Source organism: Camelus dromedarius, chromosome 14, assembly GCF_036321535.1.
Source record: "Camelus dromedarius isolate mCamDro1 chromosome 14, mCamDro1.pat, whole genome shotgun sequence".
Classification (NCBI taxonomy): Eukaryota; Metazoa; Chordata; class Mammalia; order Artiodactyla; family Camelidae; genus Camelus; species Camelus dromedarius.
In genome coordinates, this window is record NC_087449.1 from 61,004,457 (window position 1) to 61,031,204 (window position 26,748).

Sequence of the window (26,748 nt, forward strand, 5' to 3'; positions counted from 1 at the left end):
CCTGCTCATTCACGGCCTGAAACCCCAGGGTCTGTGTAATGCCATTTCTCAAACTCTGCTCTGCCCAGAACAAAGCGGGGATGAGAGAGGGACTGGCGCCTCTGTCTGAGATCGCCCTCAGTTCCTTGCCACTTGGGCCTCTCCGTGGCTCAGCTTACAACTTGGCAGGTGGTTCCATCAGTGAGAGCAAAGAAGAGCCAGAGCCAGAGTCAGTCTTTTATAACTAATCTCAGGAGTGACATCCGGTCCTTTTTGCTGGATTGTATCTTAGAAGCGAGTCACACGCCAGTGGAGGGGATTTGACAGAGACATGAACACCAGGAGGTGGGGCCATTGCAGCCGTTGTAGGAGCTGTCTGCCGCATGGGGGGCTCCAACTCAAGATCAGATGCGTTGGAGAGAGCAGGGCTTGGAGTCAGGCAGAAACAGCTTGATGCCGGCTTTTCCTCTAACCTGCGGCGTGAAACTCGCACATTTCTCAGCCTCGCTGAGCCTGGTCTGTAGGGTGGAGGCCATTTCACCTGCCGCATCGGGGCTGAGCTGAGGGGCGCGTGTGATCAGCGTTGCTACGCTGCCTTGCCCCGGGTGTTAGCTCCCCAGGGCTGCGCTAACAAAGTGCCACAAACGTGGCGGCTTAAACAAACCAGAGGCACGATTTTGCAGCTCTGGAGGTCAGAGGCGGTCAGAAGCCTGACACAGGCGTCACTGGGCTAAAAATCGAGGTGTTGGCTGGGCCGCATTCCTTTCTGGAGGCTCCAGGGGAGAATCCAGTTCTTCCTTTTCCAGCTTGTAGAGGTGCCCATACTCCTTGGCACGTGGCCCCTGCCTCCATCTTCAAAGCCGGGAAATGGGGTCAAGACTTTACTGTGCATCACATCAACTCTGACCCTCTCCCACAGTCACACCCCCGCCTCCACTCCCTTCTTCTGCCTCCCCCATCCTCTTTTAAGGCCCCATCAGGGAGCCCAACCAGACAATCCTAAAATAGGATCATCTCCCCTTTTCAGGTCACCTGATTAACAACCTTAATTCCACCAGCAACTTTGATTCCCCTTTGCCATGTTAGGTGACATAGTCACATGTTCTGGGGACTAGGAGGTGGACATTTAGGGACCATAAATCCGCCCACCCCAGTCTTTCCACACACCTGTCCGCCTTTGCCCTGAGATGTCTCCCTCCCCACACCCTGCACCCCGTACTGAGGACACCTGATTGTTCCTGTGGGTTCCCGGCACCCAGAGGGAGAGGCCCTCCTTGGCACACCCAGGGGCAGGAGGAAGGCACATCTGTTCTGCAGGAACGTGGAGAGGAGGCAGGTGCTTGGACACGGTGAAGTTTATGGGCATTCCTCGGGTGCCCCAGCTGTGTCTGACTCCCTGGGGCTGTCCACGTGGTCCCGCGGGGCAGTTTGTATAGCCCTCTCTCCCTGGGAACAATGGCCTTCAGAAGTAGCCTGCTGCTCCCCAGCTGCCTGGCCACAGGTGTCCCGCTCCCGGAGGCCACTGGCCAGGGACCTCTCAGCAGAAGGGAAACAGCCGGCACCTCGTGTTGGAGTTGCATCAACAGAAGAAGGCATCCTGGGTGAGATCAGCCCTGTCTCTCAGCTCACCTCCTGCTGGGGGGGGTCTCCTGGCTGGGAGGGAATCTGGGGGGGTCACCAGCATCCAAATTTGTCCTGAGGCCAGCTTCCAAATTCTGCCTGTCACACTGAAGATGTGTTTCTTGCCTTCAGTGGGGAAACAAAACAGAAGTCATTTCTCTATCAAGAGCCACACTTTTCAGGCTGCAGGGATGGACGGGGGACCCTGTGACAGTGACTTGTTGGGCCTGGATTGCTGGGTGGTCTGTGCTGGTTTGCTTGCCATCTAGTGGCGAGTTATGGGACTGCGTGCTGTAATAGCCCAAGGACCGTCTAGGCTGGATTTACTACCCCAGGGCAGCGGTCCCAAACCCTGACTGTGCCACAGAACCACCCAAAGAGGTTCTGGAAAATACATATGCTCAAGCCCCACACCACACCTCCTGTATCTGAAAACCTGTAGTTTAGTCTTAGAATGCAGGCCCTCAAGCCCTATCTCTAAATTCTAAATTGCTAGGTTGAGGATAAGACCTGGGTCGATTCCCCACAAATGCAGTTTGGCCTCTGACTCTGCAACATTACAAGCTCAAGGGAAGGCATCTCTAGCTAGCAAAATTAGGTCAGTCCAAAAAAAAAAAAAAGAATTTAAGATTATTCCATCTTTCCATATTATTCAATGTAATGCGGGTAGAGTGCTTGAAATGCGGTGGGTAGTCATGTGCATGCCTGTGTGCATGTGTGCATATGTATGCGGGATGTAGGAACTGAGAGAAGGGACAGGAGTCGCTTTGGGGTCAAGCCCAGCGGTTGGTGGGTAGCTTAACTGGGACTCTTAGGATCGAGAGCCTAAAACCCAATTTGAGTTGCCTTAAGCGGGTGGTGGGGGGCCTGTGTGAGGGTGCTGTAGGCTGAACTGTGCCCCTCAAATTCTTATGTTGAAGTCCTAACACCCAGTGCTCCAGAATGTGACCTTACTTGGAGACAGGGTCTTTAAAGAGGTGATTAAGTTAATATGAGGTCATTAGGGTGGGCCCTGACTCAGTATGACTGGTGTCTTTATAAGAAGAGGAGATTAGGACACAGACACACACAGAGGGAAGCCTGCAGGGGGACAAAGGGAGAAGACGGCCTCAGAGGAGACCAACCCTGCTGACACCTTGATCTTGGATTTCTAGACTCTGGAACTGTGAGAAATTAAATTTCTATTGTTTAAAAAGCAACATTGTTATGGTGACCCTAGAAAACTAACACAGGGAAGGAATGGGGGAAGTGGGAAGGGTTAGGGTGTCACCGAACCAACCCCCAGGGAGCAGGGGGGACCTGGCCTCAGGGACAGTTGACTCCAGGGACTGACAGTCCTCCCTGCTCCCTCTTGCATCTTGTGTTCTGGCTCTGGGTCCGTCTCGTTCTCTCAGGCATCTTCTAGTGGGAGACACATGGCGGCCTGCAATTCTGGGGCAAGTCTCATAGTTCAAGATCCAGAGGAAAGCCAGAGCTCACCTTCCACTCACGAATTCGAACCGTCTAGGTAGGGATTCTGATTCTGCCTCCTCGCATCTCAGGGCCACCCCTGGGGCCATTTGCAGTGGCCAGGGGGCTGAGGGGCTGGGAGCTTCCAGCGGGGATCATGTGATTTCCCTGAAGGCGGGGGAGGGGGTGATGACGACAATGGAGGTGGTAGGACAATAGGACATCGTGCTGAAAAGAGCCCCACTCCCGAGAATGACAGGCAGCGAGCCTGGGGCGATCCCCCAAGGCCGGCAGAGGAGGGGAAGGGGTGCTCGGCAGAGATGCTGCGGTCCACATGGGGGAAGGCAGTGGCCGCACGGCCTGTGTCTGTCTATGGCCAAGCCTGGTGGGAGTGGGACAGTCAGCACCTGCCACGCCCCCAACTCCCAGCGTGGGGGGAAGAGCAGGGGGGCTGGTTCCTCAGCTACCGTCAGGCTCCATCACTAATTTGCTTGTTTCCTGGTTTGTCTGTTTTTTTTTTTTTTTTTAATAAAATGGGGTTGATGGAGGTGTGGTGTGAGATTAGCTATTGTAAGTACTCACTCAAGCAGAGCATGCTGGTTCCTAAATTATTATCTTGTTTTAAGTCTCTGCTCACAGAGCTGCCTTTGTCCTTGAAACCCATAATTTACAGAGCAATTTTCTGTCAGGTGGAGGGAGTGGATCCGGCTTCCGGGAACACCATACTTAACAATGGGATATCTCTTCAGCCCTGGGAACTTGTGGCTTCAGGATTTTTTTTACTGTAAAGAGCTGGGTGTGGCCGGCCAGCCTTAGGCCAGTGGGTACGAGCCCAGACTCTGCAGAGAGCCTGTCTGCAGTGCTAAGATCCCAGCTCCCACGCCTAGCTCAGGACTCTGGGAATATGTGTAATGTCGCTGTGCCTCAGTTTCCCCATCTGTCAGATGTGAAAAACAATGCCCACTGCAGGGGCGGCTGGGAGGATTAAAAGGGCAAAAACACAACCCTGCTGTGGTTCTCTACTGGGGGTGATTTTTGCTTCCCCTGGAGACACGTGGCAATGTCGGCAGACATTTGGGGCTCCCGTGACTGGTGGGGGGATGCTACTGGCTTCTAGTGAATGAAGGCGAGGGAGGCTGCTAGACATCCTGCAACACGCAGGCCAGCCCTCCGCCCTCTGCCCTCCGCCCTCCAAAGTGCGGCCAGGATGTCTGCCTTGCCGAGGCTGAGAAACCCTGCCGTGAAGGACGGGGCAAATGTCCCGTCACTGTTGGCTGTTGTTACATCTCATCTCTGAATTCTCACTTCTGTTTCTGGTGCTCCTGTAAGCTGCCAGGTGCTGGGACTCAAGTTTCCTTCCCTCTTTGAATATCAGGGGGCTCCTCTTCCTGGGGTCTGGCTGCCCTGCCCCACAGCTGGGTAGTGGAAGCACCCCTCAGGGAAGAACCCCCCATCTCTCCACCTCCTGGGCCACGTCGGAGGGTCTCACGGCCACACGGCCCCCTAAGCGCCACCAGGCACTCTCTTCTCCTGCCAGTGCATGTGTGCCCCTCAGGACATGAGCCTTGGTGGGCTGACCCCACCCCCGGTGGGCTTGCGACCCCATCCCACTAAGGCAATGAGATTCCACCTGAGATGTTGCTAGGACTACCAGGTGAGAGCCTCTGTCTTGTGCAGGGGACGCTGAGCTGGGAGGTTGTGTGTCTTCGTGGAAGTTTTGCCAAGAATTGGGATCAACATCTCTGGGAATGGACCTGACGCAGAGAAAAGCAAAGCCAAGGGATGAAGAAAGATGAAGACCCTGAAGATATCACCGGACACTCCAGATCCGGCTGAGTCCAAAGCCAGTGGTAGTCCTGGACTGGTCTTCACACTAGCCAGTACATTCCTTTTTCTTCTTAAACCAGTTTTTGAGTTGGGGTTTGTCACCTGTCGCTGTCTACTACAGAAATCCCACCTGTCCTGGAGTCTTATTTTTGCCGCAGTTGTGGAATCCTCTTCCCTTTCCTCTTAATCTGCTGAACTCTCGCCCCAGCCTCACTTCCTCTTAAGCATTGAATCCCTATAAGATGAGCTCGCTGATTACCAGCTCCCCCTGCTCTCAGGACCGGTCACAGTTATAATTTCACATTGCTCAGGAGTATTTGATATATGCCTCTCTTCCCCGCTGGATGGGGAGCTCCGTGCGGGCAGAGGCTGGGCGGGATCTCACTCCCACTGCATCCTCAGCACTGAGCTCAGAGTCAGTCTGCCTGGAATGTTCTTCCCCCTGGTCTTTGAGGGCTGGCTCCTTCTCAGAACTTAACGTCTCAGCTCAAAAGTCCTCTGGGACCCCCCCACCCCTCCATCACTCTTCTCACTTAGCACGTCTGAACTCAGTCATCCCTTCACGGATGAGTTTCTTGCCTTCCTTAGCTGGGTTACATAAGTTTTGCCACTATCTCTCCAGCACCAGGAATGGGCCTTGGCCTCCACGAGGTTCGCTGACTCAGTATGTGTGGTCAACCTGCTGAAACAGGCCATCCCCAGGCCTGTCTCACGGTGTCTTCTCACTCTTCCAAATCCTCCAATCCTCCATGTTCAATGCACACTTCCCGAGCATTCACCCCCTGCCTGACCTTGGCAATCAGCTAGGAGTCGGGCTGGGTTCCTGTCCCAGGAGAAGCGTACAGCCTGGTTCACCAGAGCGGGGTTCCATCAAGGCCTGTCAAACACCTGGGTGGAGCCCTCTGACCAGCCCCTGCCTCCTGCGATTTGGGCTTTGCCAGGAGGGCCCCACTGTCTGCCATGATCTTGGTACTCAGTGTGTGTGTCTCTGGACCAGCAGCACAACGTGGGAGTGTGCTAGAAATGCTGAGTCTCAGGCCCCGTCCCAGACCTCCGGAGTCAGCATCTTCATTCCAAAAGCACCTGTCCCTCCCGGGCGCGTGTTAACGTCTGAGATGTGCTGTGCTAGGACGGCTGTGATTCCACCGCTGCTGTGGACCGAATGTCTGCATCCTCCCAAAGTTCATATGTGAAAACCCCTAACCCCCAGTGTGATGGTATTAGATGGGCCTCGAGAGTTGATTGGGTCACGAGGTGGGGCCCTCCCGATGGGATCAGTGCCCTTGTAAGAAGAGACTCCGGAGGGCGCCCTTCCTCTCTCTCTGCCTCCACTCTGCGAGGACGCAATGAGAAGGCAGCCGAGAGCTCTCACTGAGGACTGGATTGGCTGGCAGCCGGGTCCTGGGCTTCCCAGCCTTTGGAACGTGAGGAATGAATGTCTGCTGTGTAAGCCCCCCCCGCCCCCCCGGCTCTGGGATTATGTTGTAGCAGCACAAGCTGCCTGGGACGACGACCACCGATGATCTATTAATGTAAATACCCCGGGAGGAGTGACACAATGAAACACATGATGCTAAGGGAGGGGTGACTAAGGGAGGGAATTCCTTCCTGGGACAGGAGGCAGCGCTCTGACATGGGCAGCGAGTGCTGGGCTTTTCCAGCAGGAAAGAACGCCCCTGAACTCCATTTTGAGTGAAGCCACCTGGCAAGGCAAGTCCTGTGCTGAAGGTGGGGGTTGAGGGTGGGGTCACCAACATTACCAGGGTGTGGGGTGCACAGTGGGGAGGAACAAGCCTGGGATTTGGAGACAGATGACTAAGTTTGGGTCCCTGTAACTTCTTAGCTTTATGGAGCTAGGTAAGCCCCTCAGAGCTTTCCAGCCTCAGTTTCTCCATCTATGAAATGGGTTAATACTCTCCCCTCTCAAGGAAGCTGTTGGAGAGAGGAAGGTATAGTTCAGTGGAAGAGTGTCTGCTTAGCACGCACAAGGTTCTGGGTTCAATCCCCAGTACCTCCATTAAAGAAACTCCAGTTACCCGCCCCCCAAAACAAGCCGTTGGGAAAACTGAGAACCCAGAGAAAAAGGCCACCTCATCAGTGAAGCGTTGTGTAGTAGTGTTTATTGTTACAGTGTTAAAATTCACTCTTGGGAAGACCTTCGGGGCCATGACCAGCAGCTAAAGGTCGGTAACATCATCTCTGCTCGCGGACAACCCGTTTCCTTTGCAGCCGCAACCTTCCCAGGGTGTTAGGGCTCAGGAAATTCTCAACAGCCAACCGCCGGGAGTAATGTTAGTGTCAGGAGATGCTATTTCCCACACGTCTTCTTCTTCTAGACACTCACCTGCCAGGAGACTGCTGGAGCCTTGAAGGGCAGAGCGGAAGTGATGGTGCCCAGCGGGTTTTGACGGGACAGGGGAGAGCTAGGCTTAGAGCAGTACAGGGTGCTGGTGCCCCTGCCGTGAACACTCAAGTAACATCTTGCCAAACCGTCCCGTTCTGCCAGACACAGCCCAGTCCAGTGACCTCAGGATTTGGGGTCACTGTTCTGAGGCCCCTCCTGCTGGCTGGGCTGTGGAGTCCCCTTCCCCTCGGCTTCATCTGATCCAGGTTCTCCCGTGGCTTCCCCCTGCCTCCTGCAGTCTGGGGTCCGATGACTGCGAAGCTGAGGCAGATTTCTGGGAGAAAGGCTCTGCTCAGCCAAGGACAAAGGGGCCTTTCAGAGGCATCGGGGGTCAGGAAGTTGAGTCCACCTGGCAGGTGCCTTCTGATGGCTCTGTCCCGCAGCTTCTGGGAGGAGTAGGGGGTGTCTCTGCCTACCCTGGTTCTCTCCAACCTCTGACACCAACGACCTCTTTTTAAGGAGCCAGCATCCCTGGGCATAGGCAACAACACCTCTCAGAGAAACACATATAGTTCCCAGGTCCAGATGCCATGTTACCCTTTAAGGACCAAGACCACTATTCAGGCCATTTAGACAGGATGTGGCAATGGCAAGTCACTGTTCTGTGGGTGGCCACTCTGCCAGCCTTTGTTAACCAGCTACCAGGTCCTCTCTGCCAAGTCTCTCTGCACCCTCTGCTCTTCCTGCCTGTTCTTGAAGCAGAGTTGACATTCAGGAATTTTTTTTCCCAGCAGACAAAGCTCACCTGATTTAACTCTGTGTGGAGGTTTTTAATTTATCAGCCAGCCCATCCTCATGTTGAAAAGCCAGCTCCAAATGCTCCCCTGGCTGCCAGGGATACAGAGCATCAGGGAGGAATCTGCTGTCAGGGCATCATTTGGACCAAAAGGTACAACTGAGGTTGCCTGCATTGCCCCAGGCCTGCCGCCCTAATGCTGCGAATGTTTTGGGCAATGAATGCCACCCCTGCCAATGACCACCCTCCATTGTCCACTTACCCATCTTGTCCCCAGTGGGGCTGAGTCGGGGAACAGTTCATCGGTTTCAGATAATCAGACCAGCATTCAGGCACCTGTCTGTCTGCTATTCCCACTCCCGACACGGGGATCACTGCCCTCTGGGTTTGCTGCTTCCCCGAGAGGCAGATCCTGGGGTCCTGGGTCACCCAGCCTGGAGACTGGCTCGGGAGTGACCTGTGGGTCAGGGGAGAGGGAGGTTTTAACTCCCCTCTCCGGGCCGCGGGGTTCTGCAGCCTCAGGCCCCATGCATGTCACTAAATGTCATACAGGTACTGGATTTGGAACTTCAGCAAAGCCAATCAGGTTCCAGAACTCGGCCTGTCAGGCCCTGGAATCAGAAGTGTTTCCCTGGGAGGCCAAACATTCAGCCAAAAGGGAGCCTCAACCGGCCCACCTACCAGGCATTCGGTTTCCAGGGTAGGAAAGGCTGTGATTGTGTTCAAGTTAGAGAGAGAGAAAAAAAAAAAAAAAAAAAAAAAAAAAGCCCACGGCCTTGGGCCTCAGGGAGGAGTCGTTTCAAGTTCATCCAGCCTTGGTCTGTGCTTTTTTCGTGAGGGGAAATAATTCATTGCGTTGAAGAAGAGGTGCTTTGCTGGTTCTCGGAGGCTGACACCTGTCGAGTTTTGGAAATTCAAACCTCTCGTGGACTGTTGGTGCAAAAGGCTTCAATGGGGTCGAGCATCATGGTTCTAGCAAGTGATTTGCTTTGAAAACCGAAGTGTAAGTAGGACCCAATTCCTTCTGTCCTTCCCTAATCGTTCCTCAGCATCGAGGTCAATGAACTCAAGCCTGAACATGTGCAAACTGGTTTTCAAGGGTTGTGCACATGGGATTTTCCCCTTTTTGGGGGGTCAAGTCCTCCTGGGGGCTCTAGAGAGTCTGAACAACAAAATTCCTTGTGCTCCTTTTGCACACGGCTCCAACCCAAACAGCCGGAGAGAACCAGTTCACTATCAGTTCCATGCTGTAAATGGGAAATTAGACACCCTCCCTGGACCCCGTAACTTCCCACCTGTCTCCTGAGAGGTTACAAAGTGTTACAGACATTAGCAAGTGTTAATCCTCACAACATCCCCAGGAGGGAGCCCGAAGTATTGTAGATGAAGATGCTGAGCCACAGAGAGGTGAGGCCACTGGGAAGAAGCCACACAGGAAAAGAGCAGCCGAGGGAAGAAGAGGGCTGGGGGTCCTCTGCTCCACGACCTGTGAGATTCCGCTCAGTTATGGCATCGGCAGCACACCTGTGTGTCAGGTGACAGAGGTGTCACAACAAGGATTGTTGGGTTAACAATGACAAGCACTTCCCTGCTCTCAATCCCAAACCCATTGGCACACTTGGTGTCACCGACCTAACTCAGGACACCTGCATTTCCTGGGACTGTTGCTGCCCAGCCCCGCCCCCACAGGGATCACCGCCTGCCTCCACCCAGTGTGGCCGCTCCTGAAGGATGTGTGTAAGTGGCCCTTCAACATGTCCACCCCCATGTGACACACGGCTTTTGGGGTGGGAGGGAATGGCCTTCCCATTTCGCATTCTCCCAAGAGAGACACAGTGACCCAAGTCAGAAGCCGCGTCCTCCCTCAGTCATGGGTGGGGGGCATGTGTACTGGGGCCGAGACGTCCACCAGGCCGGCCAGAAGGGCGCACGTGGTGACCAGTCAGCCTCAGGCTTTGCTAGCTCCTGGCGCTGTCACTACCCGGCTCCGTACGTCTGGTTGGAGTCCCACTTGCTCCTCCTGGGAGGGTGTTTTGGGGGACTATGTGCCTTTTCCCACCGCGGCAGCTCAGTTCAAGGCCCCCGGGGCCACTTGGACTGCTCAGTGGCTGAGTCGTTCTGAGATGGAGCCTCGATTCCGCAGGGGCTGGGCGCCCCCGCAGGTCCTCTGCGCCAGTCTCCTTCCAGCGAGCAGGCAAGTCCGCGGCCCGCTCAGGGCAGGCAGGCTGGTGCCTCCTCGTTCCTCGGTGCTCCCATCCAAAGTGACAGCGGTCTGTTGGGGTTTGCCCAGGACTAGGGGAGCACCCTCAGTCCAAGGTCACTATGTACAGTGGCGGCGACCTCTGGCTGCTCTTCTGCCCTGGGTCCCTCCATGCTGGGTCTGGTGCAGCATCGGTTCCTTACACGTTGGTGACCTCCAGGCCGTTGTAGCCTTCCAGATGGCACTGCTCTGGCCTGCCCTGGGAGTCATCGTCTCCACAATCTTCGTTTTGAAGGGAGCCGTAGTCATCGTGGAAATCGGGGTCTTTGCTGCTGAAGCCCCTTCCTATCTTTCCCAGGGGCAGCTGTGAAGAGAGGGATGAGAACAAAGGACAGGGAGAAGAGAAAAAAGAATCGAATATTCTTGGATCTGGGAAATGCGGGCTCTCCAATTTGAACTGCTGTGTGATTTTGAGTAGCTCACCTAACCACTCTGTGCTCCTCCTATTTAGGAATAATATTCCACTGCTCAGGGAGACTGAGAAGATTTTGTGAGTTAACATCGGGAGAGAGCTTTGTGTTCCTAACTGGAAGGAACCAGTTGGTTACCAAGGGTGAAAACAAATACAGTCTTTCTGATTATCCATGAAAGTCTGTCACCTTCCTCCTCAGCAGGGAGAGAGGTGAGAATTGGTGTGGGCATGAGGTCTGGCTGCATTCCCAGATCAAGAAGAACTACTCCACCACCACTTGGTGTGGCAGAGAGAGTGTGGGTTTTGGAGACTCGCAAACTGGGGTTTGAATCCATGCTCTGCCATTTCCCAGCTGTGTGACTTTGGACAAGTGACTTGCCCTCTCTGAGCTCAGTTTTCTCAGCTACAAAATGGGATTAATACTTCCTTTCTCCCATGGTAGCTCACAGAGAAAAAAATGTGACAATGAATATATATATATGTTCATGTATAACTGAAAAATTGTGCTCTACACTGGAATTTGACACAACATTGTAAAATGATCATAAATCAATAAAAAATGGTAAAAAAAAAAAAAACAAAAAACCTTCCTTTCTCCCAGAGTTGTTATGAAGAGTAGAAACCCCACCTGTGGAGCACACGACATGGCAAGGTAGTTGTCGTTACTATGCAGAGTGGGCCCTCAAGGAGTATTTATCTCTTATCATGAACAGATCTCCGCCATGGTAGCCGTGACAGTGCTTTGTAATTCTTTATCTGACTGCCTTTCTTTCCAGATCAGTGTTTCTCAACCTTCTTTTCATTATTGCCCCTCTTAAAAAGAAGACGTTTTAGACACTTTCCCCCTAATCGCACTCCTACTGTGAAATGTCCATACCACAGGGAGGCCATCCATCTGTTTATGTACCACGTGTGTACCTGCGCTTTATGCATAAAAAGAGGAAGGTTTTTTTGTGTACTATCCACCCCCTGAACCAACTTTGACCCCTTTTGGGGGTATGTCACCCCCAATGGGGACACATATTCTAGACCAAGAGGTCTAGGTACCGGGGGTGATTCATTCATGATTATCCCCCAGGCTCGGGATGCGCCTAGAATGCAGTTAGTCCCCAAAAAGGCCTGCGGAATGACTGGAAGAATTTTTGAATTACCCAGTTCCGCCACCTGTGTCTACACACCTCCATCGGAACCTGTGCCGCCCTGAGCCTCCACGGTCAGACCCAACTGCCCGTGTTTTCATGCACCAGAGGCGCATCCACTGCTCTCGGTCTGGTCCCTGGAGCCGGTGACTCTCAGAGGTTGGGGTGGGTTGGAACCCTCTGCAGGGCACTCGGGGCCCCCTTGCCCCGAAGGCCCTTGTGTCAGGAGGCCCAAATGGGCCCCAGAATCTGCATGTGAAGCAGCCGCCCAGGTGAGTCTGACATGGGCAGGTGAGACCTGCACTTTGAGATACACTAAGCCTCGTGGGGCCTTTGTCACTGCGTCTTAACCACCATGCAGGTCCCTTGAAGGTGGCTTCTGGGGCCTCTCTCCTGGCTGCACCTGTGACCTGGCCCATTGGCTCCCCATCCGCAAGCCAAGACAGAAGCTGGGAGAGGGCAACGGGGGCACAGACAACAAAAAGTCCTTTCCGAGGCTGCGGGACTCCCAGGTGAATGCATTGGGCGACCTACCCGGCCAGCCTTGTATTTGATCCCACCGCTGTTCTCCTCCTTCCCCGCCCGGGTGACGCTGGAGGCCCTCCCAGGGGGCGTTCCGAATCGCTCAGCCTCCCGGATGCCTGTGGAGCTGGGGAGAGACCCACTTTGAGCCAGTAGTGGGGGGCGGTCAGCTGCTGCCACCCAGAGACACTCCCTCTCGCTCACTCCCTCACTTTGGTAACAGTGACCGTAAGTGCGGTTTACTGAGTACCTCCTCTGTGCCACCACCCCTAGAGGTCAGGCTGTCATGCCTGCCCTGCTGATGGGGAAAAGGGGCACAGAGAGGTTAAGCAATCTGCCCAGGGTTACACAGCAGGCAGTGCCAGAGCCAAGACCTGAGCCCCAGTGTCAGAGACTCCAAAGTCTCTCTTAACCACCCGCTCCAGTGTGCTGCAAACCCCATCAGGAAAGGGAAGACCTGATGGGGGAACCCCCACATTTTAGCTAATTAGGTGTGGCTTGAGAAGCATCAGGAAAGCTTCCCCCACTGACCTGTTGCCTGAAGTTACCCCCATGACTCCCTTCTTTGCATAGAAGCATCGAAAGCTTCTGTTAGATTAGGATTTGGTAAACTACAGCCTGTGGGCCGAACCCAGCCGGCTGACTGATTTTGTAAACAGTTTTATTGGAACCCAGTCCATTCGTTTGCACGTTGTCTGTGGTTGCTTCCTTGCGATCACGGCAGAGGTGTCTACTTTTGACGTGGACTCTGTGGCTCCCAAGTGCTCACATAGTTACTACCTGGCCTGTGGTGGAAAAAGTCTGCCAGCCCCTGTGTTAGATCTCAGTGCTGCGACGCACAGGGCACGGCGTTGGGGCAAGAAGCTGGTTCAGAACCAGGAGATCTGAACTTAGTTCTCCCAGCTGCCTTCCTTCTGTTCTAGATTTTGGGCAAATCACTGCATCCCTGGGGCTCCCGTCTTTCTCTCTTTGCCTGCAGGGTGGACCCCAGCAATGACAGCGGTTTCTGCACCTTCTCGGTCAACCTCGCCAATCCTGAGATGCTTATGTCGATATCTTTCTTGGGGCTTTAGTGGCTTTGAAATCCTGGCTCTGCTCTTCATTGGCTGCATGACCGTGAGCAAGTCACTTAATTTCTGAGAACTTGGGTGTCTGTATCTGAGAGATGGGGATCATTTTAGAGCCAACCTTGGGAAGGGACTGTGAGAGTTAGTTAAAAAGTGCTTTGGAGCTTAGCTGGCGTCCAAGAAATGGCTAGGGTGATCATAATTCACATTCATGGTTAAAACATATTATGAAGGAAAGGGCTCTGGCTGACAGGCGGTCAGGAGCTGTGAGCCTCAGCTCAGGCCACCGCGGAGGTGGAAACATGAAGAGAATGAACCTTCTAACATCTTTTATGCTGTGTCAGAGAAGCTCTGCTTCTTCCAGAGCAAATTTTGCTGAGAAAGTTCAAGGGAGGGGAGGGTGGCGTGCAGGGACAGCAGGGCTGCTGGGTGGCAGAGGAAACTGAGTTCTAGATCCACAGGGGCCGGGGCTTCCTCACAACAGGGAGGATCTTGCTCCGTGGAAGGTCGGGAAATGAGGTCTTCACGGATGCCTGCCCTCTCTCCTCCACCTGGGGAGGGACTCCTTGGGTCTAGTGGGGAAGCTGTTTGTGCAGAAGCTACGAAAATCTACACTCACACAGCCAGCTCTGTCTGCGGTATTGTGTGAAGTGCATTCAATCCCCCTGACTCACGGACAGGAGCTGTTGGATGAGCTTGGGAGAACCCCAGAACCCCTTCTCTTGTTTTTACTGAAAAGGAAATGGGAGTCCAGACAGGATGTGTGTCTCATCCAAGGATACACCTCCACTCGGATTCCCTCTGCTCATCAGCCCGCATCCAGCGTGGCGGGCCCATTTCATCTGTCCAGGTGTTTACCCTCTGGCCACTTCTCAGATGGGGAGCCCAGGGCAGGTGGGCTGACACATCTGCTCACCTGGATGGTAAACACCACTAACATGCCCATCCCTGTCTCCAAACCTTTGTCCCACAGTTAGCCCTGCCTGGAATGGCCATCTCAGTCTCTCAGGCCAGTGCAAACCCTCCCCACCCTCACCTGGCTTTCCTCACACACATGCTGGTCACTCTCCTTTCTCTAAATGTCCAGTTTAACCACACACGTTATTCAAAGCCTGACTGCCCCCCACCTCTTTCTAGTCTGTGATTCAGTCAAGCTAAAGCACTTTGATTCTCTGAGCCTCAGTTTTCTGATCTGTAAAAGGAGACCACTGTGTTACGAAAGAACAAGTGGGACCCAGCAAAAAAGGGGCCAGGATGGGAAGTCAGGACTATCCGTGTCCCAAGCCCTGGGCTGCCGCCAGCAGCCCGCACTCACTTGGCCGGGTGGAAGATGGCGCTCATCTCCTCCGCCAGGTGTCTCCGGAGGATGTGCTTCCCGCTGGGGATGCCCAGGGCTGTGGCCATGGCCTCAGCGTTGAACGTGGGTTCCAGCACCAGAACGGCGCCGTGGACGCCACTGTTGGTCAGGTTGTCTGCGTACTCCTGAGGGCAAGGCACAAGGGTGGTAAGCTGGCGGGGGTGGTGCTTGGTCCCCTGGGGACCAGTTAGTTTACTACTGAGGGGGAACCCCGCCGCCACTCTTTTAGGGCCATGAGAGCCACGACCGGATATTGTGTCACTGACATACCCCGACCTCGGCAGGCAGCCATAAACACCTGTTCAGTGAGAAGATGGATGTGGATTCAACCCCACACTTGCTTCAGACAGCGAGGGTGGCTGAGAGATGGGGTGCTGCTGTGGGGGCAGGGGGGAGGAGGTCCCTCCTCCTGAGTGACAGGAGGCAGGGTATTCTTGCCAACCTGGGCAACGACGCCCCAGCCCGCACAGAAACGGATACTGATTTGCACACAGACACGCATGGGATTGGCACATGCCCACGAGGCACCCCCACCCCCGCCACCACCCCTCACCTTCAGGTCAATGTCTCGCACCCACTTGAGCACCCGCTGGTTGGTCCAGACCACGGGGTCTATGTTCTGTGTCTCACAGCGGGCCCGGCGCTCCTGGAGGGCCTGGTGCAGGGGGAGAGAGGGGGTCAGCTGGGGGGACGAGGGAGCACGCTGGGGGGACGAGGGAGCACGCCAGGGTCGCACGGGGAGCCAGGGTCCGTGGTGCTGGCGGGGACCTCAGCCTGCCGATGCGGGGGGTCCTGGCTGGGCCATCCACGGCTGCTCAAGCTACATCAATCTGTGGCTCGACCTTTCATTCTGGGAAATGGGGAGAAGCCTGCTTTCTGGAGTGAAGGAGCCAGGAGGCAGAGACACCGGTGCCTGGAGGGTGGGGCTGGGTGGGACCCACGGCAGCTGCCCACTTTGTGTATCCCAGCCCCCCTGCCTTGGACTAGGAGCTCAGTGCATATTTGTTGAGGGGCGCCCCCCAGCGAGGCCTATTCTGTGTGGAGCTGAATCCCCCCAGGTCCACCCAGCCTCTGGGGGGCAGCGACTGTCACTCTGGGACAAAACCTCCCCCATGGCCACCTGCAGAGGGGTCAGTGTGGAGTGCTTTCACAGGCCTCCTTGGGGACAAAGGGTTCCCGGGCCCACAATTCCTCCAGCGTGCCCTGAGAAGCCCGCAGCCCCCACGCCCATTTCTACATGTCACTGTCGTGATCTTCCCACACATCTGCCTCCTGCACCAGAGGGCTCCCTGGGACCAGGGCCCGTGTCCTCATCACTTCCTGGGCCCAGAGCTCTGTGTTGGGTGTTTGAGAAGGCCACGAAGCCCCTCTTCCGTCTGTCTCCTCCCGACCCTGAATTGCTTGTGCTTTGAGAGGGCTCTAAGAAAAGTAAGCCGTCTGGACTCAGCCCCATGGAACCCAGCACCCCAGGGCCCCTCCCTAGGGGGACTGTTTGGGGACATGTGCCAGTAGGTCTTGGGGGAGCTGAAGCAGATGCCCCGGGCTCTCTGGCTTGGCAGCACTCAGAACAAGGAGTCCAAACTCTGTAACATAGCCCACAGTCCCCTCCTTATCTCTCAGCATCCCTGTTCACTCGCCCACCTCAAACGCAACACGGGAGCAACACAGGACTCTCAGTTCTGAGGCCACAGATCTGTCCCCTGGCCTTACTCTTATGCTGTTCCCTCAGTGGAATGCTTTTCCCCTCATACCTTCTATTGACTGATCCCTGGAATTCCTCCTTCAGGTCTCAGATTAGCTGTCACTATCTCTGGGAAGGCTTTCTGATCTCTGGAAGCTTTTCCTCTGGGTTTCCATAAAACCCTGGGCTTTATGGGACAACCTTCCTTGGTGTTGTGGCCACCAGCTTCTTTGTGGTTCCCCATGATAAGCAGTGGGTCCTTGGAAGATGAGCGTTCCCTGTTTCCCCTGAATTGAGTGCAGGATCTGGCCCATACCCAAGAAGCAGTTGTTGGAAGAAGGGAGGGAAAGAGGAAGGGATGGAGGGAGGGAGGGAGGGAGGGAGGGAGGAGCGGGCAGAAGGAGGCATGGATGGGCAGATGAGCAGATGACTGGGTGGTAGGACAGTGGATGCAGAGGGGGAGCAGGGCTGTGGAGGGGCCCCTCCCCCATGCCCTGGTTCTCACCTCCCTGCTGAAGTTCACTTGGTACAGCAGCTCGATCCCCAGCAGGATGCTGACCTGGTGGAACTTCTTGGACACGTTCAGATGCTTCTCCAGGTCCCGCTTCATCAAGGAGTTCAGCATCCGCCCGTCAACCAGGTGGTTCTGGAAGGCCTGGGAGTACTGGGACAGGCCGATGTCATTCAGCCAGGCCTTGGCCACCCAGTGATGGTCCAGGTCAGCGGCTTTGGACAGGCTGGTGAGGAGAGGCAAAGCCAGAGAGAGGGATGGGGTGGGGGAGGGGGCAGAAACAGAGGGACCGGGAGCAATGGGCAGGGGTGGGCAGAGAAGGAGAGAGAGAGGCAAAACCAAAGGGTGGGCAGAGGACCAAGAAAGTCACAGATAGACGGGAACAGGGAGGGAGCGGAGACAGGAAGAGTGAGAGAGAGCAGAGATGGGGAGACGTGGATGCAGGGAGTGGAGAGGAGAAGACAGGAAGAGACACAGGGACAAGGAGAGAGACAGAGACACCGAGAGACAGAGGGAGAGACAGAAATGGAGAGCGAGTCCCAAAGAACAGAAAAGGGATCAACAGACGGAGGGAACAGGAAAAGAGAAGAGACCGCATTCAGACACACCAAGAGTGGAAAGGGACAATGACAGAGCTGCAGGGACATATGCAGCAGGAGGCAGCACCTCTGGGGCCCCTGGCATCCCCACCTGAGGCCCGCAAAGACTTCATCTGGCCTGTCTCTCCTCGGACTTTGCCCAGAGTCACACAGTGGTAAGTCTTAGAGTCAGAATTGACCCCATGTTTTGCTTATTCCAAGTCCTCTTCTCACTGCCATGTCTCAGATTTCTCTGTATCCCACACAGAACTGATCCCAGTGCTATGCACGTATTGGGTGCTCAATGAGTGCGTCTCAAATGGACAGAAGATGGGTGCTCCTGGGTGGGGGGGGAGGTCTCCTCAGGTGTCATTCCCCTGCTCGCCACAGGGTGGCAGCCTCGCAGACGGAGTGAGGACAGCGCCTCCCACCTGCAGAGGACTTCAAGAAATAGCAGGTATGGGAGCCTCCCCAGGGGGACCATGACAGGATCCTGATGTGAAAGGGAAATGGTGGACTAACAGAGAGACGCCTGCCGCCCTCCTCCCCAGGCCTGGGATCAGGGCCAGCAGAGGGAGAACCCCTCACCCACCCCCCAGCCTGGGTGGGGTGGAAGCAGTGAGGCGGCTTGCCCTACTGGCCACCACGCTGGAAAACTGGGTGGGATTTTCAACCTCACCTGACTCAGCTTCCTCCTTTCTACTCTCCACCACTCACTCCAGGCACCACTGTCTCCCCCTGGACTGGTCTCCTTGCCTCTGGGGCCTCTCCCATTCCTTCCGCAGGACAGAGCTAGCCGATCCCGCCTCCCTCCTACTGGTCTCCTAGGCGGCTCCTCCTCCTCCTCGCTGTCTTTCCTTCATTCCAAGAATGTGTATTGAGCAGCTACTCAGCTCCATGCCAGGGGTAGATGTTGCCTTAAAGTGGGTACATCTTCCCTCGCAACCCCTTCCCTTCCCCACCCCCATACACTCCTGTCTCTGGCCAACAGCCATTTCCAAGGCTCTGCATCACTGCTGTAAAGGGAGACTCGAAATCCACACCTCCCGTCTCTCCTCTCTTCTGAGTCCCAGATTCTAACTAGCTGCCCTCTTGGCATCTCCTCCTGTCACAGGCATCTCAGATTTAACAGGCTCCAAATGAAACGCTGGTCCCCTCCCTCAGCACTTTCCCACCCCTGATGGTCACCCATCTCCCCGTCCTCACCTGCCCTGCCTCGCCTCTCCCCTCCTCCTCCCCCTCCATCTATCCATCACTCTGGTCAGTGCGCCTGACCCCCTTGTCTCCTTTTCTGGATTCAAGTCAAGGCCACCTCTGGCAGAGATTTCCGTTAACTGCCTCCCTGACTGCCCCCACCACACCGCTTTGCCCCTTCTAGTCCACTTTCCCCATGGCTGCCAGATGGCCTTTCAAATACATCAGTCAGATCTTGTCACTCCTCTGCTTAAAGCCCTCACTTAGAGGAAACTTGAACGCAGATTACTAAGTGAAAGAAGCCAATCTGAAAAGGCTACGTGCTGTATGATATTCTGGAAAAGGCAAAGCTATGGAGACGCAAAAAGTTCCATGTTTTCCAGGGTTTGGGTGAGGCGGCGATGAGTAGGTGAAGCACAGAGGATTTTTAGGGCAGTGAAACTGTTCAGTATATAACATTGTAATGACGGATGATTTACATTAAATGTTTGCCCAAATCCACAGAATAGACACCAAGAGTGAACCCTAATGTAAGGTAAGGACTTTGGATGACTATGATGTGTCAATGTAGGTTCAATGGAAGCCAATGTTCCACCTGCTGGGGGATACTGATAATGGAGGCTGTGCACGTGTGAAGGCAGGAGGGATGTGGGAAATCTCTGTAGCTTCTCAGTTTTGCTGTGAAACTAACACTGCTCTAAAAAATAAAGTCTTTAAAAATGAGGGAGGAAACAAAGACTTTTTAAACAAGCAAAATTGAAAGAATTTATTATCAGAAGAATGAACTACAAGAAATGTAAAAGGAACTTCTTCAAGAGGAAAGAAAATAATAACCATATGGAAATTTGGACTACGTAAGGGAGCAAAGAAAACTCCTAAAACTCAACAACAACCAAAACCCCCCAGAAACCACCTGATTCAGAAATGGGCAGAAGACTTGAATAGATATTTTCTCCAAAGAAGATATAAGAATGGCCAATGGACCCATGAAAAGGTGTTCAACATCACTAATCATTAGGGAAATGCAAATCAAAACTACAATAAAATACCACTTCATACCTATTGGGATGGCCACTATCAAAAAACAAAACAAAACAAAACAAAAAAAACCTGAAACAGAGAACAAGTGTTGTTGGCAAGGATGTGGAGAAATTGGAACTGTGCACTGTTGGTGAGAACATACAATGTTACAGCTGCTGTGGAAAATTAGTACAGTGGTTCCTCAGAAAATTAAAAATAGAGTTACCATATAATTCAGCAAAGCCACTTCTGAGTCTATACCCAAAAGAATTGAATTCAGGGTCTTGAAGGGATTTTTTTTGTACACCCGTGTTCACAATAGCTAAAACATTGACGTAACCCAAGTGTTCATTGGTGGATGAATTGATAATCAAAATGTGCTATATCTATACAATGGAATATTATTCAGCCTTCAAAAGGAAGGAGATTCTGACACCTGCTACAACATGGGTGAATCTTGAGGACACTATGCTAAGTAAAATAAGCCAGTCACAAAAAGACAAATACTGTGTGATTCCACTTACATGAGGTACTCAGAGGTACTCAAATTCATATAGACAAAGTAGAGTGGTGGCCATTATACTTGGGGGAGGGGAGAATGGAGAGTCACATTTAGTTTTACAAGATGAAAAGGGTTATTGGGATGGATGGTGGTAATGGTTGCACAACAGCGTGAATGTACTTGATAGCACTGAACTGCACACTTAAAAATGCCTAATGGGAGGGAAGGTATAGCTCAGTGGAAGAGCGCATGCTTCGCATGTGTGAGGTCCTGGGTTCAATCCCCAGAACCTCCATCTAAAAAAAAATAATTAAAAAAAACTAATCCCCACCCCCGCAAAGAAACTAACAATAACAAAGAAGTCTAGCTCATAAGCCAGTAGTGGGAACACTCAATTAATAAAGGGTCAGTAAAAGAGGGAAAAAAGAACAGAGCAGGTTGAAATAAAACAAGAAACCTCTCCTGTGGCTCCCCTTTGCAGGAATAAAACCAGAAGTCCTTGGAGGGGCCTCACAGGGTCCAGGCTCCCATACCCACCGGGCTCAGGTTTTGGGGGTGCTTCCCGGATGCACTGAGTTCTTTGATCCTTGGGTGGTGAGGGTCTGCCCTCCTTCCACCGCACCCACTTCCTTCCAGCCCCACCCAGGCTCTCTTCTCACCCCCAGGTCTCTCCTCTCCACATGCAGGGGCTTGCTCTGACTATGCTGTCTGAACTCGCTCCCCTGACCTGCTGCTCTGCCTCTGGAAATTTCCTTTAAGGCGCTAATCACACACGGAACTTTAAAAATGAATTCTCTGAGTCAGCCTAGTGTTCAATGCAGAGCAGACATGTCATCGGAAGAAGGACTGAGGGAAGGAAGGGTGGGCTCCTGGCTTCACTCTCGTCCCCTCCCCCTGCCCCTCAGCCACCCAGAATCACAGGGTCTCCCCACTTCCTTGTCTCCAGGCCTCCCACCCAGCCTCCTTACCTCCTTAACTCCTGCAGGACTCTGCTGAGATACCGTTCCCCCAAACCCCTCTGGGACCCGGTGCCAGATCAGGACTCCCCTGGTGCCCAGAGCCTCTCCGGGGTCCTGGCACTCGTCACACTGGATAACTGCTGCTCATCTGGCCAGCTGCCCACCAGACCATCAGCTCCCAGAGGGCAGGACCAGGTGCAGCACATCCACGAAGGCCCAGGCTCCCCACCTGGCTCAGAGTTAATGCCCAACAACTTCTGTTTTATAATCCGATGCACAGAAGGCAGAGCGAGGCTGGGTGAGTGGGGCACTGATTCCAGTCCTCTTGGAGGCGGCCCAGCACCCAGCTTCTGAGCTGGAACCTTCTGGCCCAAAGACAGGCTCCCTTCTAGGATGAGAAGGTCCTGGGCCGAGTCCCCCCTGCTGCCCATCTAGGGCTGGCTCCAGCCTTCTCACTTTAGAGGAACACTTCCCAGGCCCAGCCAATCACTGCTCTGGGAGCTGGAGCTGAATCAGATGCCACTGGGCCAGGATTGTCACTGGTGGAAACCAGAAGACTTCTCTCCCGTCTGAAGGAAGGATTTACTCAGCAAATCAATGGTGCAACCAGACGGTGGGTGGGGAGTGGGGGATGGGAGGGGGCCCCTTGCTGAACTGACTTGAGAGAGGCCCGTTTATAATCAGCCGTCTCCATCTGCAGGCTGATAATTAATACACTCCTGCCCTTCCAAACGGTTCTCTTTTCATTAAAGTTGTCCCCATGGGGCCTCAGCTTGGCAACACTTTCCCAGCTGTTGGTTTGAGCGATCGTAAGCATGGAAGTTGAACACAACAGCATGATTTTAAAAGTAATTCAAACAGTTTATAAAATTTGACACTGCCCCACTCCCCAAACTGGGACTGGATTCGACTTTGAAATCTGAATTTCGGCACAGCATCTTGATGTCCTCTGGGTCATTATCCAGCACAGAAAACACGACTCCATTCTGGCTGGATCTCCCTTAGATCCGAGACCTTGCACCTCTATGTCCCAGTTTCCTCCTCTGTAAAATGGGGTTATTTCTGCTTGTTTCGTGGAGTTGTGTGGACTCAAAGAGATAAGAGAAGGTAAAACCCCTATCACAGGATCTGGGACGCATTCAGTGTTTCACAAATGTCAGTAGCTAATTACAGAAGACATCGTTAATGTTTTTAACACAAAGGCAGCTTGGGGTAATGGAAAGGGAATTGATGTCAAAGTCAGATGCTTTGTACTGTGACTTTGCACCCATTATTTCTCTGGGCTTCACTTTCTCCATCTTTAAAATGGGGGTAAGAATGTCTATCCCGCATTGATGTCGTGATGGTTAAATAAAATCATGCCCGTAAAGTAACAGGTGATGGGTTGGCAGGGGTTGGTGGATTTTGTTGTCAGTATTTAAGGGGAACCAGGCCCAGAGAGGGCAAGGTCATGCCCCGAGTCACACAGGATGTGTTCTCGATGATGACCTCACTGGGGTTCTTACCCTAGAGTTCACAGACCCCTCAAAGTTCCATGGGTGGGTCAGAGGGTTCCAGAATGCAAAGTTGTAAGGATCTGTATATTTCTTTTGGGGCAAGTTTCAGAAGTTTTTATTACATTCTCAAAGAGGACATGATCTCTCAAAGTTAAGGATCCTCTGTCTTAATTTAACCCCCTTCACTTACAGGTAAGGAGACTGAGTTGCAGAGAAGGCAAGTTCACAGGGCAACTTAGAGGCTGGCCAGGACCCCACAGGGAACAAAGCCCTCAAACGAAGGCCCCTCGCTGCTCCAGGAAGCCCTAGGGGGCGGTCCGTGGTTTTTAGTCTTGCTTACAGCTCTCATAATTGTTTGAGATCTGTTCACATCTGGCTGCTGAGTTGAATCCATCCCTTTCCAGGTGCCGGGAGGTTCTCAGGGTTCATCCGAGTTTGGGGGGAACTTGGGCAGCGTTCCCACATTTTTGAGAGGTGAGGCAGGCAGCCACACCCTGTTCAAGTAACAATGACCATGTTGGAATGAGACAGGGTGGGAGGCGCTTCTAGTTTGGGGATTCGGGGAGGGCCCTGGGTCGGGGTGGGTGGTGAGTGTGAGGTGCTTGTGGGACCCGCAGGAGGGGAAGCTCGTCAGGGGAGGGGTACACGCTGGTACCCTGTGCTCCCCTCCCCCGCCCCATCTCCCCACTCCTCTGACCCTCCCCACCAGCCCTGTCTTCTAGGAGGGCCCTGACCTGCTGATAAGGCCCAGGGCCTTCCTGCCGTGAGTCGCTGCCTGAGTGTCTGATCTCACCTCACCTCTATTTCCTCCCACCTCAGAATCACAAGGAATCAGGCCAAAGGCCCTCTTGGGACACCCAGGAGTTTGCTTTTCCTATTTCTAAACCAGCCCAACTTTCCACTCCTTGCCCCTCTGCCTTTTTTTTTTTAATCCACAAAGCTGCTTATGCAAATAGCACACACCACCAGGTTTGATTAATTAACTGCACAAAAATGATGGGGAAACCAGTGAAGGAGATAATTATGCAAAACAGAAAGTATAAGATTTACCATTAGTTTTCTTCCCCCTCCGCACTCTGAGGACTGGGGGCAAGGGTCCTCCCTTTTCCCCTCTAGAGCTGCTTGGTGAATGAGGGGCTCCCCAAGAAGTCCTGCTCACAAAGGTCAGGAGCAGGGCAGGCAGCGCGTAGGGCGTATGAGCAGTGGGGGTGGGGCGGCTCACTGTGGACACACCTGCCGGGGGCCCTCCAGCCATCCTCAGATGTGCTTGCTGATAGAAACCCCCTCCCGCCTGGCTCCAAATCGTGCCCACTTCTTCTCTGTCCGGGTCTGCTTTTCCCTGCGTTATGCTGTCTTTCCACACCCTGAAATGGTAAGAGCTGGGGTTTGAGGTGGCAGTAGACAGAACAGATATTTTGGCCAGTTCCCAGGTGCACTCGGGCCAGCCCACCTTCGGAGGCAGAGGCGTTCTGGGGGGGCCCGTGTAGTCCCCTGACGCCCTCATTGGGGAGATCATAGAGCATTGAGGGGCCTCATTTACTGTCTTCTCCATCTTTCTATGGGGAAGGCTGGCCCTGAGTGGGACTGGGCTGTGACCCGGACCCTGCCTAGTGACTTCCTGGGACCTGGCCCTCCTCACGCCTGGCCCAGCCTACAGTGCGCACTTCCCCCCACCTGTGTGACACCAAGTTCCGGGTGCCTTCTTCCCCCTCCCCGGGCGCGTGGCTCACCTCCTGCCGGCCTCGGCGTCGCGGTAGTCCTCGATGGCCAGCCGCAGCTTGCGCCGGTGCAGGGAGCTGCAGACCCCCAGCCCCAGCTCCAGGTCCTCGTCGCTCAGGCTCAGCAGCACCTGCTCCCGGGAGGTGGGGACTGAGCTCCGGAAGGGAGGCTTGGGGATGGGCACCTGAGGCCTCCGGGGCTGCTGCTGGCTGGGCTGCCTCTCCCCGTCTGTCTCCCCGCCGCCCGGCCCCCCGCAGTCAGGGCCCAGCACCAAGGACACCTCCGCAGCCGCCTGGCCTGGGCGCCGCTGCCCCACGAGGCGGTGGAATCCCCGCTGGTCCAGTGCCCGCTCCCTTCAGCCAGGTAAACGAAGGTTAGTCCCATTTTAAAGATGAGACAGCTGAGGCTCAGAAGGGACATGTTGAGGAGATGTGACGATGTACTGGGGACACTGGAGCCTGAACCCGGTTCAGCCAGCTCCTCAATTAGGGCTCCTCTAACCCCGGGGATGGGGTGGGGGAGGGGCTGGTGAGACTCACGGGCGGGCGAGGGGGGCATTCCCACGGGGGCCCGGAGGTGCCCTACCTTCCCACTCTTCACGTTCTCCGCACAGGCCTTGACGTACATGGGCATGGCCATGACCACCTCCAGCCAGGCCTGGACGGTACCGGCCTTCCAGTGGGACATGGGCGTGGTCCTGACCAGCTCCACCTGCTGCAGCCGGTCCACCTGCTCCTCGCTCTCCGACAGGCTGAGGCTCTGGCGCGTGGGGCTGCACTGGCTGTCCGAGTCTGCAACACACAAGCAGGAGGGGGGTGAGGGGGTGAGGGGCAGGTGGGGGCTGCAGCGGGCAGGGACTGGGCGGGCTGCACCCCCTGAGTCTGCACCCCCGGGGAGGTGCAGGAGGAGGGCAGGGATGTCTCCCCGTCCTGCATTTCTTCTTTTTGGAATCAAAATGGTTTTTACTTGTTTTGCTGCCCCTGCCCTTTGTACAAAAGCAATCTATGCCCTCTCCAAAGAAAAGAAGTTGGAAAACTTCATCCAGAAAAGAATAAATGCAAAACAGAAAGTGAAAATCACCCCAAATCCCACGCTACCCAGAGGCAGCAGCTGCTAGCATTTAGTTGAATATTCTTTGGGATACACAAATGCCCACGCTTACAAACACAGATCCCCACGTTTGCATGGCGCGTTCCGTCTGGTAACACGCTGCTCTCATTTACACCGCGGAGCACATCCTGCCCTCTCAGCAGACATCTGTAATATCTCTTGACTGCACAGGATTCATCAAATGGATGCTCTGTGATTTACTTCGCCCGCCTACTGTTGATGGGCCTGGGTTTCCCTCATTTTTCACTGTTGTAAACAACACAGAGGCAGTCATCTTTGGGCAACTGGGTAATTCATATTTTTAGGATAAATAGAGCCTCAGTTCTACTCCTGAGAATAGAATACACGGAAGCCTGTTTCTGGAATGGGCCTCGCAGACAAAAACGTCTATCCACCAGCATTTTCCAATCCCATCGGCTGCGTCAACACCTGGTAACACCAAGTTCAGGCGGTGAAGAGCCAATGGAGAAGGGGAAGGAATCTCTCAAAGTAGAGGTAAGTGAAAACCCAAACAGATCAGCTCTCAATACCATGAGAAATGACAAGTATTAAAAAAAAAAAAGCCTGATTCGAAATGACCCTACTGATAGCGTATATTACAAATTGTTATAATGAGGTAAAAAAAAAAAAAGCTTCTCCATCAAATCGGGCACATAGTAAAACAATGGGTATGAAGAACACAAAGTTTCTTTTGGAGCTCGGAAGTGTGTGTGCGGTTATTTCTCACTTGCTATACCTTTGGGTACCATCGAAGTTCCATAATAAACATGGATACATTTACAATGGAAAAAATTGGAAAAGTCAAAAAATTAGGAAGCAGTATAAATGGCTACCGGTACAGTTTATCTGAATGAATGATGTTCCATTTGTATGTTGGAATATAGGCAATTAATTTAAAAAATCTGCCACAGGAGAATATTTTTGACATGGGAAAACGTTCATAATCTATTGCCAAATGAAAAAGCACAGTATAAGATACCTGGTACAATGCTGTCGCAGCACGTTAAAACATATATATATATATATGATATATATAATGTATAATGTGTATACATATGTGTAATATATACATATATGTAACATGTCTCAAATATGTATATGTATGTAAAATACTGGATGGATAAATGTTAAAAAGTCTCTATCTCTGGAAAGGGGTGATGGGTAATTGTACGTGAATGTGGGTGTGTGAGTGTGCATTTGTGAGTG

The 26,748-nt window shown here is 53.5% G+C and overlaps 1 protein-coding gene and 1 non-coding gene across 2 annotated transcripts in view; one reads left to right on the top strand and one right to left on the bottom strand.

Moving 5' to 3' along the window:
• Positions 1 to 7,838: 7,838 nt before the first annotated feature.
• The window catches only part of KAZN (kazrin, periplakin interacting protein), a 991,323-nt gene continuing 972,413 nt past the window's right edge, over positions 7,839 to 26,748 (bottom strand). The window contains 7 exon segments of the mRNA XM_031464108.2: positions 7,839 to 10,579; positions 12,361 to 12,475; positions 14,731 to 14,897; positions 15,326 to 15,427; positions 16,959 to 17,190; positions 24,444 to 24,562; positions 25,018 to 25,223. Coding sequence (XP_031319968.2) covers positions 10,415 to 10,579; positions 12,361 to 12,475; positions 14,731 to 14,897; positions 15,326 to 15,427; positions 16,959 to 17,190; positions 24,444 to 24,562; positions 25,018 to 25,223 — 1,106 coding nt within the window. The 3' untranslated portion in view covers positions 7,839 to 10,414.
• On the top strand, positions 20,481 to 20,553 carry TRNAA-CGC (transfer RNA alanine (anticodon CGC)). Its single transcript has one exon. It is a non-coding gene; the product is annotated as a tRNA-Ala (tRNA).